Consider the following 19,812-nt stretch of genomic DNA (forward strand, 5'->3'; position numbering starts at 1 on the left):
GCACGTGTCGATCCAGAGTATCCCACAGATGTTCAATAGGGTTGAGGTCTGGTGATTTAGAGGGCCACGGCAAGACATTGACGGTGGAATCCTGCAGAAATATCATTGTTGCACGTGCAATATGACGCCTGGCGTTGTCCTGTTGAAAAAGCTGTGTCTGTAGGTCAATAATCGGGAGAAGGTGAGGCTGTAACACCTGGTTTATGTAACGTTGGGCTGTCAGGTTCCCTGGAACGATCACCAAGTCTGATTTCTGGTTGTACGAGATGGCTCCCAAAACCATAACACTGCTGCCGCCAAATCTGTCCACCTGCCGGACGCAGATGGGCGCAAAGCGTTCATGACGTCTCCTATACACACGCTGTCTTCCGTCGTGACGTGTCAAAAGAAAACGGGATTCATCAGAAAACCAGATGCGCCTCCAGTTTTGTAAAGTCCATATCCTTACGTTGTTGCACCACCTGAGTCGTAGGCGTCGATGTAAGGGGCGTAGTACAAGTCCAACAACTGGTCTACAGGCACGTAAACCCGCTTTTTTCAGACGGTTCCTAATCGTTTGAGCCGACACTCTCTTCAAACCTGGTATTTGTGCGGCAGTCACGGTTGGTAGGGCATGCCGATTACGCAGGTGAAGGACCCGGATGTACCGATCTTGAAGTGGGGTCGTGATTCTTGGCCTTCCACTTCTCGGGCGATCGTTGGTCCAATTAAAGTTGTTGTAACGGCTCCAAAGTCGGGATATCGTTGTTTTGTGAACATTTAGGTGTCGTGCAATAGTACCAAAACTTTCTCGATATTTCAGTCGGCAGCACTCAGTCGCGGCATTTTACCGACTGCCTTTCGTCGACGAATGAATGAATAAAATACGAAAGCACATGGGCTTTTATACACCCCCACACTATAACTGCCATTGACATGATTTGCATGTGAATGGTTCTGTGTGCGACGTCAACAGGGTCATTCCATGCGTTGTGACGTCATAAGCAATAAAATACACTTAGGAGAGAAAAGGCAGTTGTTTGGATGGTAATCTTCATTAAAAACGTGTATAATTTCATTACCTTTGGCTAAAATTTAGTTTGAAAGCAATAACTTTATTCGAACGAATTTTTGATATCCGAGGACAGGGGTTGCGTTTCTTTTTTGACAGAGTTATATATATATATATATATATATATATATATATATATATATATATATATATATAGGGTGTGTGTGTGTGTGTGTGTGTTTCACACGTTAAGGTTTCTCAAAAGAGGATAGCTCCTTACATTACAGTGTCCTGGTTTGCAAATGAAATTAGCAATATATAGATTTGACGAAACGCCGAGGTGTGACACAATATGGTCTCACCAGAGCCAGATCTGTATGTGGTTAGCTCCCTTTAAAGGGGCACAGTGTTGCTTGGAGCCTTGGACTGATTCCACAAAGCTGGTTTTGACAAATTTTAAATTTGAAATGTGATTTGAACGCCATGAAAAGAAACCAGTTGAAATTGAAGATCTTTATTTAGTGTAGTGATAACACAAACATATCGAAATTTGAACCCGGGGAACACCAACAGGTGTAATATCATGGTTCTAAGTTTTGAGTGAGTGAATGAGTGGTTGGGGTTTAACGTCGTACTCAACATTTTTTCAGTCTTATGAAGACGAAAAAATCCTTAGGGTGCATGTACGTGTAATTAACCTATCACTGCTGAGCGCCAAGCCATGCAACAACAAGTATCAAATATTTGGTATGAACCGACGGGTTTAACCCTGGGTCTCCCGATCCCAACTTCGAGGCGGACGCTCTAACCATTCAGCCACAGAAGCGGTCTGGTATCTTTACTGAATAAGTATTGCGAATAATTAGCATGCATATTCACCGTAACTTAAACCACTGAGGAGATGCAATTTCGACCAAAACCTTGAAATCAGATTTTTCACGACTTTAAACCTACGAACAAAATATCCAGCCACAAGGCTTATTGATTTATTTATTTATTTGATTGGTTCTTTACGCCGTAATCAAGAATATTTCACTTATACGACAGCGGCCAGCATTATGGTGGGAGGAAACCGGGCACAGCCCGGGGAAAACCCACGATCATCAGCAGGTTGCTGGAAGGCCTTCCCACGTACGGCTGGAGAGGAAGTCAGCATCGGCTGGACTGGAACTCAAAGCGACCGCATTGGTGAGAGGCCACTGAGTCATTACGCTAACCAACTCAGCCACGGAGGCCCCTAGGCTTATTGAAATACTAGACAAAAATATTTTTAGAGGTGTTATGTACCACAAGTATACAAAGTACAAGGTAAGTTGGGGGGGGACACAACTTCACCCATGAGCTGTGTCAAGCTTCAGATCCAAAATTTAGGACGTAGGTACCTATAACAACAGGATACTGACCAAGTTTTGGTCGTCGAAAGAATACACCGTTTTGATATCTCCTAAGTTAATGCTAAAACGACGATTAAATCCAGATAAACAATCAAAAAGAGAGATTTAAACAGAGGGGTCACAGACCTATATTTATTACTACCACAAAAGAAAATATATAAAACCGTACATGTATTCCGAATTGACCACAGAAATGCATTTTTACGTTACACGTAACAGGACAAAAATCATATGGTTGTCTCATTCCAACCACAAATACATGAATATTACCACTTTATACTCTACGATGTCTGTATACATGAACATGTATCACGCTACAATTTTTAACTGTACAAAAAAGTTATCTTTATGTTAAACAGGTCTGTACATTTTGTACATTAAAATTGCAGATAAATCATCAATTTACACTTCAGGATATCTGTGCATTGAGTTAAACATGTCTCATGCTACAATTTGTACATTCCAATTACAAATTAATCATCAATTTACGCTTCGAAATATCTGTGTATTGAGTTAAACACCTCTCAAGCTACAATTTAAATTATATATTCCTATAACAAATAAATCATCAATTTACACTTCAGGATATCTGTGCCTTGAGTTAAACATGTCTCACGCTACAATCCATACATTCCAATCACAAATAACTCATCCATTTACACTTCAGGATAACTGTGTATATTGTATATATATAATATATATCTAATCACTCATCGTTACCATTCATTCATGATAAATACATCACAGTTTATTACATATCATCGTTGAAGCACTGAGGTATATGTTATGTGTTATATATTATGTGGTATATATTATGTGGTATGTATCATGTGGTATATATCATGTGGTATATATTATGTGGTATATATTATGTCACCAAAACAATTCATCGTTCAAAAATGCAACTAAAATATCCGCACCTCTGTTTCATTTGTTAATTCGCCTGTGATAGTAACATCTTGCGCACGACATGACCGTGTAGCGCTGAGATACGTGTTGGAAGTTAGGCATATTTACACAGCAGTAAATGCCATTCAATGTTTTCGTCACAATACAGCTCTTAAATAATAAAAGTAGTCTACAGACTTTTCAGGAAGCCCAGTAAAGTCTAAACCATGTAAAAATGGTGAAAGTTTTCTGATAGCGCCAGTCACTACATTTGTCAGAATGAGCTGCCGGCCGTCGACTGTAATACTCTTGACTGAGTAACTAGAATGTTGCTTCCGTCGGTAGTGTGTGACGCGGAATGCTTTAGAGTAGCTAGTCCCCAATAACTTTCATTTGGTGACACGTTTCCTGGAGAGACCGTGGCCTAAATCTTCGATCCATTGGATCAGTCAATGTACACCCATGTACCAGGTGCTCATCAAAACCACAGTGCCTCATCTAAATCCTTGACAAATTCGCTTCCTTAATACAATGTGGAACATGTCACTTGAGTTAATTGAGTTGATCGAATGACATACTGTCCTGTGTCTGTACCATTGATGATCTATGGCAGTATATCTCTCCCCTACATCAACCGTCCTGTTAGCGTACCACTGATGGTCTTTGGTACCGTTTCTCTCCCCCACACCTACTGTCTTGTTGGCGTACCATTGATGATCTGTGGTACTGTCTCTCTCGCCTGTTGGATCAGTCAATGTACACCCAAGTACCAGGTGCTTATCAAAATCGTATAAATAACAGAACAGTTCATCTCATGGTGAATGTTGATTCCACGAAGTAAGGCTAAATCTATGACAAATTCGCTTCCCTAATACAATGCGGAACATGTCACTTTAGTTAACTGAGTTGATCGAATGACATAAGTTTTTTTTTTGTTGATGTTGTTGTTGTTTTGTTGTTGCTATTGTTGACTTTTTGTTGTTGTTGTTGTTGTTTTTTTTTGTTGCTGTTCCTGTTCTTGGGTTTATGTTTTGTCTTTTTGTTTCTTTTTTACATTTTGTATATTTTTAAATTCTGTTTTGGATTTTATTTTATTATTATTATTATTTCACAGTAAAATTCTACCAATAGACAGTGATATTGACTTTCACCCCTGGCCATCTTCTCCCAAACACACCTCCTGACCACCACACACCAACACACATCCAGTCCTGTTTCCGTACCGTTGATTGTCTGTGGTACTGTCTCTCTCCCCTACATCTACTGTCCTGCTTCCGTAACATTGATGGTCTGTGGTACCATCTCTCGACCCTCATACTCCCTCACAACTATTGTCCTCTTTCCGCACCATTGATGATCTTTGGCACTATATCTCTCCCCCACACCTACTGTTCTGTTAGCGTACAAATAATGGTCTTTGGTACCGTCTCTCTCCCATACACCAACTGTCTTGTTAGCGTACCATTGATGATCTGTGGTACCGTCTCTCTCCCCTACATATACTGTCTAATTAGAGTACAATTGATGATCTGTGGTACTGTCTCTCTCGCCTCTCATTCCCTCCAACCCACACCTACTGTCCTGTTTCTGTACCATTGATGCTCTGTGGTATCGTCTCTCTCCCCCACACCTTCTGACCTGTTAGCGTACCATTGACGGTCTGTGGTACCATGTCTCGCACATCACCCTCTCTCTCCCCTCTCCTCCCCCCCCCCCCCCCCCCCTCTCCCCATCTCTCTAACACACCTACTGTCCACCACCCGCCAGCCTTAACTGACGGTTTCTGGAGGCCCGCTCCATCTTCTCTTCAAGTCGCTCCTTGTGGACCCTTCGGTGTTCCTCATCAGCTTTTTCTTTCTTCACCACGGCTTGGCGCTGTTTTGCGGAAACAATGCGAGCTTTCCTCTTCACCCTAGACAGGTTCTGTCTTCTGCGCGCTCCCGCCTTCGTCATCCTGTTGTTAAGGTTTTCCCTGATCTTCCCTCGCTCTTGTTTCAGCTCAATCGGTTCCAAAAGCCGAGGTTTTCCCGACGGATACGGATTGCCATCCAAAGATACGTAGAAAGCAACACTACCATTACCTTTTTCTCGGAGTGTCTCACATTTCAAGAGACCTTCTTCCTTCAGCTCTTTCAGAACCTCTTCTTCAGTTTTCCTTCTGCGGGGCTCCTCGAGAGAAGGCTGCATAGACAGGGGTAGGTAAATGGTCTGTACCATGGTGACTTCCCCGCTGGACGATGTGGTCTCCGTGGACAATGGAGCCACCCTTCTGTTCCTCCTCTTTGATTGTATACAGCCCATATTATGACATCAATAATAGTCAAATGATTCCGTAAAAGAACATTCGCGTGAACACTGTTGTGTTTCAGCTACGCTTAGACACAGGCCTATGCCTTGCCAACACAGCGCGCGTGCTAATTGTGACGTCACTTTGTTAGACCAATCCAAGTACCTCAAATCACGTTCCAACAGAAAACGTCACAACACGTGATCGCCCTGCAAAGCAACGTCAAAATAAACGCTGATGGCTGACTGCGGTGAACTGGGACGGGTTTCATGAAGCTTACTTAGCTATGTTTGCCCTTAAATACCATGGCGACGTATGTTATAGAGATATAAAGTTCACCTAGCTATGGGCTACTTAGCACTAAGTATGCTTTATGAAATCGGACCCAGGCCTTATTCTACCCCGCTGGTAGATGCGAGCCGTGTGCAGATATTGATATTAAATAGAGATGACCTTTCAAACAACATCAAGAGTGTCACGCAACACACCGGATGGTATGTTTATGTCTACAAATAAAAGAATTTGAGTTTGTTTACTTACTGGATTTGTTTCCTGATTTATATAAAGGCGAACTATCGGAATTGAGTGATAAAAGTGTTATTTCAAACAGTTCGTAGATATCTCTTTTATTTTTACATTTTTTATACTTTACACCCAGAAGCCATGACGTTGAAAAAGAGACATTTGTTTCAAGACGTTCCAATCTGAAATCAGCGCTATGATGTCATAATACATGTACGGTAAAGTTTTACATTTCTACATCACGCAACACGACGACCTACATACGCAGCTTTGATGTATCTAGGTCAACTGTTACGGTCTAAGCTTGCCCAAAACGCATGACCCCTGTGGAGGGAGTACAGCAGAATGTCAGCATGAAATATGCAGTTTTTGCCACACGTTCCCTTGGGTATAATAACGCTTTTGTCTTTGTGTTTGTTGTGTAAGCCGATACCGCTGAACTTTGTTTCGTACCTCATCAAATCCCTCGAATGCTGCGCATTCTCAATATTTGACTCCGTACGAAACAAAGTTCAGCGGTATGGAGTTATGCAACAAACACCGCTAAAGAGGTGTTAAACCTTAACCCCACTCTTTTTGGTGTTATATGTCTACAGGTAAAGATAAACATGCTATTATTAATACAGCAATCGTCACAAAATCGTACCAAAATGAAGACCTTTCATGCTCTTAAAGGAGAAGAAAATTTAAATATCAAACAAATACCACTGAAAAGAGTATGCATTTCCTCGCAGGTGCATGCCATAAAAAAATTCTAATATGTACCTCAAGCTGATAAATTATAAATAAAGTCAGCGCCAAAATCCGCTGTGGGCGACTCCCTTTTGCTTAAGAACTACTCCTGAAGTCTTCTGTGTTAGACGGAGATTTCCCGTCGGAAACCGCCGAAGTGCAGTTCCTACGTTTCCGGTTGAACTCTTCTTTACAGAAGGTAGCGAACAGTGCAGTTCGTTTTCCGCTTGACAATCAGGAAGCCGGAATGCTGGACGTGGGTTCCGAGTTTACACGAACAAAGCGGCAGTTTTAACGACTCTCACTGGCTGAGAGGGAACACATCCCCAGCATAAATTACAGGGTGTTAAAGATGGAGAACGCGATGAACTCGGCGAATTATGCCAGCTTTGGCGTTTTCAGACTTCACGTGTATGGCGAGGAAAAATCGCAAAATTATGCAGCAGGCACAACCAGATAGAAAAAATGTGCGCTTTTCAGCCTATAGTGTCATTGTTTTAAGTTTTCTTCTTCTTTAATGTAAATTGGACCAAAGCTGTGAATAGTCCATCGTTCATTACTGCTATTTTCGATGGCGAATTTTTGGCAAAGTGGTAACGTAGTACTCATAGGCCTATATTACAAGACTCTCCATTACGCTGGAAAATGTAGGGCCACACCAAATTACCTCCCTTGAGGTCACTTGTCTCTTTTGAAAAGGGACTTCTAGCAGTTTTATCCTTACAGCCTTGCACGTTTCAAAGTCAAGGCTGACAACGCATCTAGTCACAGCAAACTATCACGTCAAGTTTGATGGTAATTGCATGCCCTTTCCGCCAAAGTAAAGCTGGCGACTACGGTGGCCCATATACGACATTTTACTTTTTTCTTAACTTTTCTTCACTTTTTAACTTTTTCTTAGGTTTCCACTTGGGTGAAGGTTTTCACCTGGGTGGAAACGGTTCTCACCTGGGTGAAAAGGTTTTCACCCAGGTGGAAACTCACGTGATGTAAGAAGCCTCGTTCTCGTTTCCGTGGGCAGAATGATGATGAAATACAACATGTAAGAACTTCAGCATGACGGAGAAAGGTGTGGATGAGACAAGTCACATGGAATTCCACACGACCTCTATAGAGTGTCCCGAAAATTTTATCTGTTGTCAAAATGATTTCATCTTCCATTTTCCGCCATTTTGGACCAGAACGAGGCATGTGCAAGGCTTGCAGATTACCAGACAGACTCATATCAACATGTTCTACCCTACCATTTTGAAGGATATTCATCTAGATCAGCGGGATTTTGCATTACCTGGAACTGTATCCGACTCACTGCCAACAACTCTCGAGAGCAATTGAAATACATTTGCCTGTAATGCCTAGAAACATTCACACATAACACACTCTTCAATAGTCAGCTGCTTTCTAGCTAGAACCACAGAACATGTTTAGTTATAAACTGGTTAATTATCCCACTTGCATGGCCGCTGTAGGAACTTAGGCTCATATGTATAGATACCCGTAGAATTCCGTCCCTGCAGTGTAAAGAACCACCTGAAAAGTATCCGACTTACTCTATATAACACACTGGAAGACAAATTCTCATGTATATGCAAGATTTTTACATGGAAACAAAGATTAAAGGTCAGTGGATTACTCTGGACTCATAAACCTGACAGCCGTCGGACAAAAGAAACATTCTTGAGTGCGGCGTTAAACACCAAGCAAAAAGTGCATAAATCAACAAATACCACTTAGACAAGAGTTCATTTCATACATTAACATTTATTTTGTTAGATCAAGTGACAATTTCAACGATTTCATTGAAAACATTTGACTTTCAGCTGCTCTTCACATGACAAACGTATGCGCGACCAGACAAAAAACTGATGGCGTTTTTCTTGGACAGATCAGCAGAATTTCTCGGAGAGCTCCATGCAACTGCAATAAATATACATTGATACTGAAATATACACCAACATTTGCTGGAGGATCAAGTCCCATGAATTACTGAAATAAGCTCACAACCAAATTAGACTACATGGTTTTAAAATAAAGATTGAATAACGAAAATTCAAAACAGGGGAAGACTTAACAAAATCCATCCAAGCAAAAGCATAATTATTCGACAGGTTTACCTGTCAAAAAGAAACATGGGATTGGGGGGGGGCGATATATGAAGTGTTGGGTACATATCGATGGATAGGGTATACGACATAACATCCGTTACACTATCTGACATCGGGTAGATTTTTAAGGATTGTGTGAATCCGGAAGAATATGGTAACATCAAACGTTGAGCTAAAGCTCACGTATACACTCGGCAGTCAACAGTGGAAACAAAGTCCATCACACTTTTCAAATCGGCAATTGTGAAACCATAAATAAACTTCTATTCACATAACAAAAAAAAAACTGTACAATTCGGCAACTGCTACCATAATTTACATTCTATAACGAAAGCGTTCAAGAGAAACAAAACATTGCTAGGTTCCCGTAATAATAGTTGTCACTGTCCAACAACATGTACGCAGGCAAAGGGGGATAATCTTGAACTGCAATACCTTTAGCGGAACTTTAAGGGATCTGCATGTTCTTCCCAATCACGTGTGTACTGCAAAACCCATTAAGCAGGACTTGTTTGTTTTAGGTATTACATGGCAAATTATATTTAACTTTTTGCATTGATGTCTTCTAAATGAAATTCTATGAAAGCATGCTCACCAATGAATCTCATGGATGGGTTGTCAAATAACTAAATCATTTACAAACCTATCAAAATAACTATCTAATGTCTACTTTAAAGAACCATGTAAAGGTGGTTGTTGACTTTTTATATAAAGGGTGTTAGCAAGTTTAACATGGAATCTTTAGTGATGTCCCACAAAGTGGAAAGTTGGAATTTATTTGCTTATGTGCTATTAGATGAATAGAGTCTCGAGATGTGATGGGATATTTTTCCCAACAGAAGGGATCTTATACAAAACATGTCAACTAATTTTCTCATAACAATTTGCAAAGATGACATTGAATTATAGTTTAAAATTCCCAAAGATGTTGTCTTTTCGTGAAATGCCACCAAGAAAGACTGATTTAAGAAGTTTTGTCATTATGGCCAGGTCCAAGCTGTGCAGTTTACTTCAGTGTATATATATATATATATATATATATATATATATATATGTGTGTGTGTGTGTGTGTGAATTTATGGCTCAGGGGCCACTTTCACAAAACTTCATAAGTCATATTTCTCTTAACTATTGTCTTTAAAAGATGTTGTCTAAGTTACCTGCCATAAGGCGACGTCATTTATGAAAAATTAGTTGACAGAATTTTGTGAAAATGGGCCCAGACACATGTGCGAAACCTTTGATAGCGGGAACATTAAACTCAACTTCAGACTCTTGCCTTTTAAGTTCTTTTCTGTAACATAGTCCATATTTTGTACAAATTACCACAATATACAGTAAGGTTTCACTTAGCTTGGCACCAGCTTATTTGGCAAAAAAAATGCCCATTGGCTAAGGGAACAATGCCAGTCTTTCAAAGTAGAATTATTGCTAACATTTGTAATGAAATGCATGTCTTACAGCAGACAACTTTCAGCAAAAAAGTTTCAACCAGTTATTAATTGAACAGTTTGTTTCATAATTGCATAGGAAGGAAAACAATTAAAAGTAACCACAATACAGTAACAATCTTGTCACAGATCAAATGTAATCACAAAAATAATCATATCAGTTTACACAAGCCTTTTTTTCCTGCAATCTGCACTGTCTTATATTTGCATTCACACAGGCCGAAGCTTTTTGCCATTGAAAAGTTTTCAGTTATTTGCATTTACCGTTGCAACTTGACTTTGGTACACTAGCTTGTCATTAGAAGTCGACAGTTTGGGCTACTCTACATTTCACAGCTACCCAGCATTTTATGTGAACGTAACATACTGTTACATTTCCATGTACATAACCAAGCATTTTACATATGAACCAGCATTCTCAGAGTTACGTATTCAGCAAAGGCATTTGATAAGCAAGTATCAATAACATGATCACACCAGTTCATTTCCACAAATATACAGTTAATGTAGAAATACTACTGACTTCCCATCTACATGTATAAATCAACAACTCACAAAGTTCATGGGACAGGAAGTGCTCTCCATGAATCTATCATTTCAAGGTCTTGATGTCTGCATTAAATATTTCAACCAGCATACAAAAACACCTGCATGAAGGCCTCTCTTACAGGCAAACTAACAGCACTGAAAGTATAACTGACATGAAACCTCCAAGAAATACTGGTGACAGAAAATGATTGTAAACATTTGAAATTCATCTCCTCAAAAATATTTACAAAGATCATGATAACTATTATCATACCCCATTACCATGACAAAAAAAAACAAAAGGGACACATGATCCAAATTAAATCTGTTCCATGAAAATATTCTATTGAATTCTTGGGTCAGCAAAGAATAAGTGAGTAGTCCAGGTTAAACAAGTCAATATGTCTGTATAATCAATCCACTCTGATAAAAAAAAATCTTCCCGTGACGTATACTAATACTTTACAGAAAAAAAATTAGAAAAAGCAAAGAAAGAAAAACGGTATAGTGTCACTGCATTTAAAACACCAAACAAACATGTGCTTAGTGAAGCAACTTCACAGCAGAAATCATAAGGTATTATGTGGTGCCTTTTCAAAATTATCTTATTCTTACTTCTTTACACCTAGATAACCCATATCTATGAAATAGTCCTTGTAAACTACTAAAACATGTATGTCTGTACTACAGAGAAAACATCTACCTCAGTGTGTCAGTGAGAACATCACTTTCCGGATATTCTCTATGGCAGTAACTTGAAAAAAAAACAAAAATATGCAATATTCATCAAGTGCAATATTTCACAGATGTTGGATTTTTAAGAAAAGTCTCTGAGAAGAAGGTGTGAAATGTACACAGGGACTGTTGATGAACTGTCTTGGAGGCCATAATAGCCGACAGGAGAAAAAAAAATAGCGATAAATACACACTTCAAATAGATACTGTTCCACAAAAATAACTCGCCAGACATCTTAAAATATGTTACAGATGGTATCAAAAACAGAATGATTGCTGACTGTAAATGAAGAGGGGGAAAAGTATTTCAAAAAAATTTCTTTTCAGCAAGAAACCAATAGAAGGTGAAGAGTGTGCAGCAATTTTTGGAACATGCTGTAATTGGATCAAGTCTGGTGCTGCCTCTCACTCAACCAGCTCCAGGTCTAACATGGCGTCTAATTCCTCTGTCAGGTCAGCCAGCATGTTGTCTATATCATTGAGCACATCACCCGTCTCTGTCGATCGCTTCTGCTTCCTGCAAACACAGCCACAGCCAAAAAAACGTGTTACGTTTCAGAGTCCAAAAAACACAAACTTTGCCTGGCTGAGACATACTGCTGGTCAGAATGCATATCAGTAGTGAACAAACTACATAGACATCCTATAAGTAAGCTCTAAGTGGTTTAACAGGACTTAATTAAGAATCTTATACCCTTATGGCTGTCCAGGACTGAACTGAGGCTTTCAATTAAGACTATGATAATGCCAAGTCTAGATCTAGTACACAATTAGACAGGACCATACAAACCATGTTGACACATGAACTTGGCAAATATTATCTATTTGTTTTATCGGTGTTTTACCACATACTCAACTATATTTCACTTATACAGCAGTGGCCAGCTTATGGTGGGAGGAAACCCACGACCATCCACAAGTTGCTGGCAGACCTTCCTACGTATGGCCGGAGAGGTTTCTTGTTAACAGTATAGTATATTAAGGTCTGCTAGTTGAAGAACATAGAGTAAGAAGAATTTCAGTTTCAGAGTTAGGATACAGTGTGTTTGGGGTAAACTGTAACAGAATTTAGACTGAACTACGTAGAACTTACGATTCAGAGTCTGGGTGTAGATTACATTGACAGACTGTGACAGAATATAGACTGAGTAGAACTTATGATTCAGAGTCTGGGTGTAGATTACATTGACAGACTGTGACAGAATTTAGACTGAGTAGAACTTACGATTCAGAGTCTGGGTGTAGATTACATTGACAGGCTGTGACAGAATTTAGACTGAGTAGAACTTACGATTCAGAGTCTGGGTGTAGATTACATTGACAGACTGTGACAGAATTTAGACTGAGTAGAACTTACGATTCAGAGTCTGGGTGTAGATTACATTGACAGACTGTGACAGAATTTAGACTGAGTAGAACTTACAATTCAGAGTCTGGGTGTAGATTACATGGGCAGGCTGTGACAGAATTTAGACTGAGTAGAACTTACGATTCAGAGTCTGGATGTACATTACATTGACAGACTGTGACAGAATTTAGACTGAGTAGAACTTACAATTCAGAGTCTGGGTGTAGATTACATGGGCAGGCTGTGACAGAATTTAGACTGAGTAGAACTTACGATTCAGAGTCTGGGTGTAGATTACATTGACAGACTGTGACAGAATTTAGACTGAGTAGAACTTACAATTCAGAGTCTGGGTGTAGATTACATGGGCAGGCTGTGACAGAATTTAGACTGAGTAGAACTTACGATTCAGAGTCTGGATGTAGATTACATTGACAGACTGTGACAGAATTTAGACTGAGTAGAACTTACAATTCAGAGTCTGGGTGTAGATTACATGGGCAGACTGTGACAGAATTTAGACTGAGTAGAACTTACAATTCAGAGTCTGGGTGTAGATTACATGGGCAGGCTGTGACAGAATTTAGACTGAGTAGAACTTACGATTCAGAGTCTGGGTGTAGATTACATTGACAGACTGTGACAGAATTTAGACTGAGTAGAACTTACAATTCAGAGTCTGGGTGTAGATTACATTGACAGACTGTGACAGAATTTAGACTGAGTAGAACTTATGATTCTGAGTCTGGGTGTAGATTACATTGACAGACTGTGACAGAATTTAGACTGAGTAGAACTTACAATTCAGAGTCTGGGTGTAGATTACATTGACAGACTGTGACAGAATTTAGACTGAGTAGAACTTATGATTCTGAGTCTGGGTGTAGATTACATTGACAGACTGTGACAGAATTTAGACTGAGTAGAACTTACAATTCAGAGTCTGGGTGTAGATTACATTGACAGACTGTGACAGAATTTAGACTGAGTAGAACTTATGATTCTGAGTCTGGGTGTAGATTACATTGACAGACTGTGACAGAATTTAGACTGAGTAGAACTTACGATTAAGAGTCTGGGTGTAGATTACATTGACAGGCTGTGACAGAATTTAGACTGAGTAGAACTTACGATTCAGAGTCTGGGTGTAGATTACATTGACAGACTGACAGAATTTAGACTGAGTAGAACTTATGATTCAGAGTCTGGGTGTAGATTACATTGACAGACTGTGACAGAATTTAGACTGAGTAGAACTTACGATTCAGAGTCTGGGTGTAGATTACATTGACAGGCTGTGACAGAATTTAGACTGAGTAGAACTTACGATTCAGAGTCTCGGTGTAGATTACATTGACAGGCTGTGACAGAATTTAGACTGAGTAGAACTTATGATTCAGAGTCTGGGTGTAGATTACATTGACAGACTGTGACAGAATTTAGACTGAGTAGAACTTACGATTCAGAGTCTGGGTGTAGATTACATTGACAGGCTGTGACAGAATTTAGACTGAGTAGAACTTACGATTCAGAGTCTGGGTGTAGATTACATTGACAGACTGTGACAGAATTTAGACTGAGTAGAACTTACAATTCAGAGTCTGGGTGTAGATTACATGGGCAGGCTGTGACAGAATTTAGACTGAGTAGAACTTACGATTCAGAGTCTGGGTGTAGATTACATTGACAGACTGTGACAGAATTTAGACTGAGTAGAACTTACAATTCAGAGTCTGGGTGTAGATTACATTGACAGACTGTGACAGAATTTAGACTGAGTAGAACTTATGATTCTGAGTCTGGGTGTAGATTACATTGACAGACTGTGACAGAATTTAGACTGAGTAGAACTTACGATTAAGAGTCTGGGTGTAGATTACATTGACAGGCTGTGACAGAATTTAGACTGAGTAGAACTTACGATTCAGAGTCTGGGTGTAGATTACATTGACAGACTGACAGAATTTAGACTGAGTAGAACTTATGATTCAGAGTCTGGGTGTAGATTACATTGACAGACTGTGACAGAATTTAGACTGAGTAGAACTTACGATTCAGAGTCTGGGTGTAGATTACATTGACAGGCTGTGACAGAATTTAGACTGAGTAGAACTTACGATTCAGAGTCTGGGTGTAGATTACATTGACAGACTGTGACAGAATTTAGACTGAGTAGAACTTACGATTCAGAGTCTGGGTGTAGATTACATTGACAGGCTGTGACAGAATTTAGACTGAGTAGAACTTACGATTCAGAGTCTGGGTGTAGATTACATTGACAGGCTGTGACAGAATTTAGACTGAGTAGAACTTACGATTCAGGGTCTGGGTGTAGGCTGTTTGGGATAGGCTGTGACGGCACTGGTACTGATGCTTTATTTACGGCAGGCTTCTTGGCTACTGGTGGAGGAGGTTGGACTTTCCTCAGGTCTGTAACAGAGAGATGTCAAGGGTAAAGAGAAGACATAAGACAGACAAATAGCTCCAGATATATCTACATATATATATTTATAAATTTGGCAGGTGTTTAATGTCGTACTTAAATTTTAACTAGAGAAGGCTTCCAGATGAACGGGAATCATGTAACATAAAGAGAACTGATTCTTGAGACATCTTGTCATGTACTTTCATCCTAATGATGAACATGGGCGTGGCACAGGTATGCATTGTTTTTAAGGTACATGTAGTGACAGCAACTTCCAAATTATACAACTAAATATAATTACATATAATTAGCAGAGAAATCTCAACATTAGCATAGATCCTAACTAGCAATCCTGAGATATATATCTTCACTATGTCATGCTCCAAAAGAAATTCTATTTTTTTTGTCTCCCAGTACAGGTTAAAAAAGAATAACAATGGTGGCATCGACTTTACATGTACAAACTTATAAACATAGTGTACCATTAGGGCATAATCTACATGTGCTTATGGTCCAGGGGTTGATATTTGGCCTCATTCCCAATGATCAGTTTCCTAATTTGTTGCCACAAATGTTCCAACTAGGGTCTGATGATCAGTTTCCTCATTTGTTACCACAAATGTTCCAACTAGGGTCTGATGATCAGTTTCCTAATTTGTTGCCACAAATGTTCCAATTAGGGTCTGATGATCAGTTTCCTAATTTGTTGCCACAAATGTTCCAACTAGGGTCTGATGATCATTTTCCTCATTTGTTGCCACAAATGTCCCAACTAGGGTCTGATCTCCCACGACATACACTTTTCAGATATGCACACCTGTTTTTTACTGTTTGAACAGTGGGGAGTAAGATGTAATATGAGAAGTGCCAGATGGTGTGTATGATTTTGATAAATTGAAATATACATTCCCAAGTTTTAATTAAAGTATGTGACCTGGGCTAAGTACAAGTTAACTGTACCGTAAACAGTACTTTACTCCCCAAATACATGTACGTGGTTAACATTAAATTTTCCCAACTGTGAGCTCTTTCCCAAAATCTGTTGATTATGCCCTAGCCATTTAGAGAAGACAGAGCTCTAACTGGATCATTCCTTAAGTTGTAGCTTTTGTCTCTGACTCTATGTCAGGAGTATTGTCAGGTACCCAACTCCTGCTTTTATACCATCTCTCTCTCAATGAATGAATGAATGCTTGGGCTTTAACGTCATGCTTAATCTCTCTTTCAAAATTATAAGCATTCTTATTATTATATTTCAAATTTAACAATTAAGTGAACCATGGGTTTTATCACCTCATAATTAGAGTTCTTTTTCGTAGTACATGAATTTCCTTTTCGTTTACAAGTACTAAGGCGTTGCCAGCAGCGGAACGATTACACTTTCAGTGTCATTATACACAAACATTTTAAACTAAACACCGACAGCACATCATCAAGATATTTATCAGAAAAGCAGGCTACAGATTTGCTAACTTGTGCTCAATGGCACGCACGCTGATTGCTTGGCAAGAGATGATCGTAAAATGCAGGTCTTGGAAAAAGTCGAAAAAGAAAGACCACAGCCAAAATGATAGAAGAAACACTGTCTTACTCATACCATAGACACATCACATTTTTGTGTACACATGCCAAACAGAATCTCCATGGTGGTCTAATGTTAATAGCTTACACAGGTACATCTTCAGTAACAAAGCAATGCTGCTTGCAGCATCAGAGTTGTCTCCCTTCAACTAGAAATATTTCTACCTCATGCATTGTTAGTCATAATAAAAATACCATGCACAGTATGGTCATAAATGACAGACGTACATGTATGTTCAAGCTCAAGCCTTGGAAACTTGATGATGGTATAGAGTGTACAGGATTGAAATACACTGTAATATCAATTTATGCTTAAAAACAGATTTTTTCAAAATACTTATTCACATGTACATGCATGCTTGAGTCAGGAACTGAATCATGAGACTTTTGTAAAAACTGACCCCCATGTCTCTCTCTTAAACTACACATACATGTTTCTGACTCAGCTGATAATTATCAGCCTTTGCCCCAGGTCAAATTAATGAATGCATGAAAAAAGAAAACTTTCTTTGTTACGATTAAGCTATACCATGTGAATTAAATCACACTACTTTGACTCCATGCTTGAGGAGCTCCAAAATAACAACACACGGTACACGTGACCAGTGACAAATGTTGGATTTGTAGTGGAAAAATACTACAGAGTGTAACATAAACTTGTGCATTGTTTTGTAAGCACACTTCACGCAGTACAGGGGAACTGGTGGTAGGGCAAATGAGTAAGTGAATAAACACCCTATTTCCTTAAGCCTTATCCATTTTGATGACTAGTGCCAAGAAAAACCTTAGACTTGGCAGGCAATGGTCTGACCACAAAAATGTACACCCGGGCTTCCATCTTTAAATACACTTCTAAATTATGGGGAGGAGGTGAGGGGTGTTGGGGGAGATGAGGCAAATGGCTTGAATATTCTGACTGCTATATCCATGTACTAAACCAGTCGATAAAAAATTAATGTACATCTACAAAAACATGATATGCAACTCATACATCTTAAAAAAAAAAAAAAAACGCTAAAAAACAAACACTGATAATATCGAGGGCTAAAGGGCGTGTTTCCCAGGGGCGCAAAAAGCCAGGCTATGAAATATTATCATTCCCACAAATTTCAGTTATGCAACAACTGTCCCCTGTTTTCAGCATGCATTAGGATTCTCCTGTGAAAATTAGTCTTCATACATTTTTTTTTATTTCTTTATTTTTTATTTAATTATTTCTTTTTTTTTTTTGGTGGTTGGGGGCAGAGGGCATGGTTGGGGGGGGGGGGGCAATCACAAATCCTTATGTGAAGGAAAAATTCATTGCAATTCTGTCTCTGGGAAAAGTTAATCTGACAACCTACATGTAGTGTTATGTACTTGACAAAACAAGCATTGATTTACAGTATTTCTAACTAAGTCAAGGACTTCTCATATCCTAGCCTCTGTAATAGTAGCTTTTTATAGTCAATATAAAAGTGGTTGACTTTTAGCATTGATTTACAGTATTTTCTAACTAAGTCAAGGACTTCTCATATCCTAGCCTCTGTAATAGTAGCTTTTTATAGTCAATATAAAAGTGGTTAATAATAGAAGTTTAGACAAGGACAACAAGCTCGAGTTTACAATGTACAGCTTTATGTGCAACATACAGATGCCACCGTATACAAATTGGGGAGCCATTTAGATATAAATCATACAGATTTGAGTAGAGAATTAAGGTACATCTATGGACATTTGTCAACATAAAATCAACATGAAACAAGCATGGAGGTTTCAGGGCTTGATAAAGGTATACATCCACAGTTCAGGGCCTGAATAATGCACAATTTTAAATCACACTCAAGTACTATTCAGCACTAACACCATTAACAAGTCCTGTTGGATTTTTAGTACTGAACAGACTAGTAGATCTTTACATCAAGTATGTGCTAAACATGAGGAAACATGGAGCAACATATACATGTAAGCATATTTAAATCAAGCACATGTTCAATTTAACAAAATTTTACTGGTATATATATATATATATATATATATATATATATATATATATAAACTACCTTACCAGACATTCCCTGATATAATTATCAATTAATATCAAAACTCTGAACTCTAAAATAAGGACCACATTTTTCTGTACACATGCTTTTCCTTTATTCTACTCACAAGAACAGTTATTTGTATTAACAATGCTGTTTCTTTATCCTAATGTTCAACTTGTACACAAAAACACTAAAGCTAAGAGATAATGGAGAGAAAGACTGTATAAATATAGAATATACGTGTGTAGAAAACAATGCTAGTTCCAGCCAAAACTGGGGAATTGAACAGCACACACACACAACATGTCGTGTGGAAAATTAAGATGTTTTGACAAACTTGGTCCATTAACCGCTTCGGTAATACTGAAGAGCTAGCTGAAAACCTGCTGTTCTAGCAGTTGCTATAGATCTGTGCTCAGCATTCAGTCTGCAGAGACTGATAAAACAAAGATACCTGTAACCTAGAGAGGCAACCTGGAAAAGGATTCAAAAGAATCCAGCCATGACTCAGCTTAGGTTTACGGTTTCAAAAGAATTCCATAGCAGATGCATGTTTCAACAACACTGGGCATGTCCACAAGAGCAGATATACAAGTACCCATCAGCCACAGTTGTACATGTAGCTATATGTTTAGTTGATTTCCATGGACTCAGAGCAAGCAAGTCCAGTGAACAAGCATGTTGATTAGGGAACACAAAAAAATTCCAAATTTCAGAGATTCCCCATTCAACCAAGCTGACATGCCACAGCCCCCTTATGAATCACACAAAGTTTCAAGGTTAGATTATAACTAGCTATTG

At 39.0% G+C, this 19,812-nt stretch overlaps 1 protein-coding gene across 1 annotated transcript in view; it reads right to left on the minus strand.

Moving 5' to 3' along the window:
* Window positions 1-9,995: 9,995 nt before the first annotated feature.
* LOC135481723 (caskin-2-like) overlaps window positions 9,996-19,812 on the minus strand; it is a 75,984-nt gene continuing 66,167 nt past the window's right edge. The window contains exons 18-19 of the mRNA XM_064761387.1: window positions 15,297-15,411; window positions 9,996-12,150 (exon numbers count right to left, since the gene is read on the minus strand). Of these exons, the coding sequence (XP_064617457.1) occupies window positions 12,039-12,150; window positions 15,297-15,411 (227 nt within the window). The 3' untranslated portion in view covers window positions 9,996-12,038. The remainder of the gene's footprint in view (window positions 12,151-15,296; window positions 15,412-19,812) is intronic.

This window comes from Liolophura sinensis, chromosome 1 (genome assembly GCF_032854445.1).
Source record: "Liolophura sinensis isolate JHLJ2023 chromosome 1, CUHK_Ljap_v2, whole genome shotgun sequence".
Classification (NCBI taxonomy): Eukaryota; Metazoa; Mollusca; class Polyplacophora; order Chitonida; family Chitonidae; genus Liolophura; species Liolophura sinensis.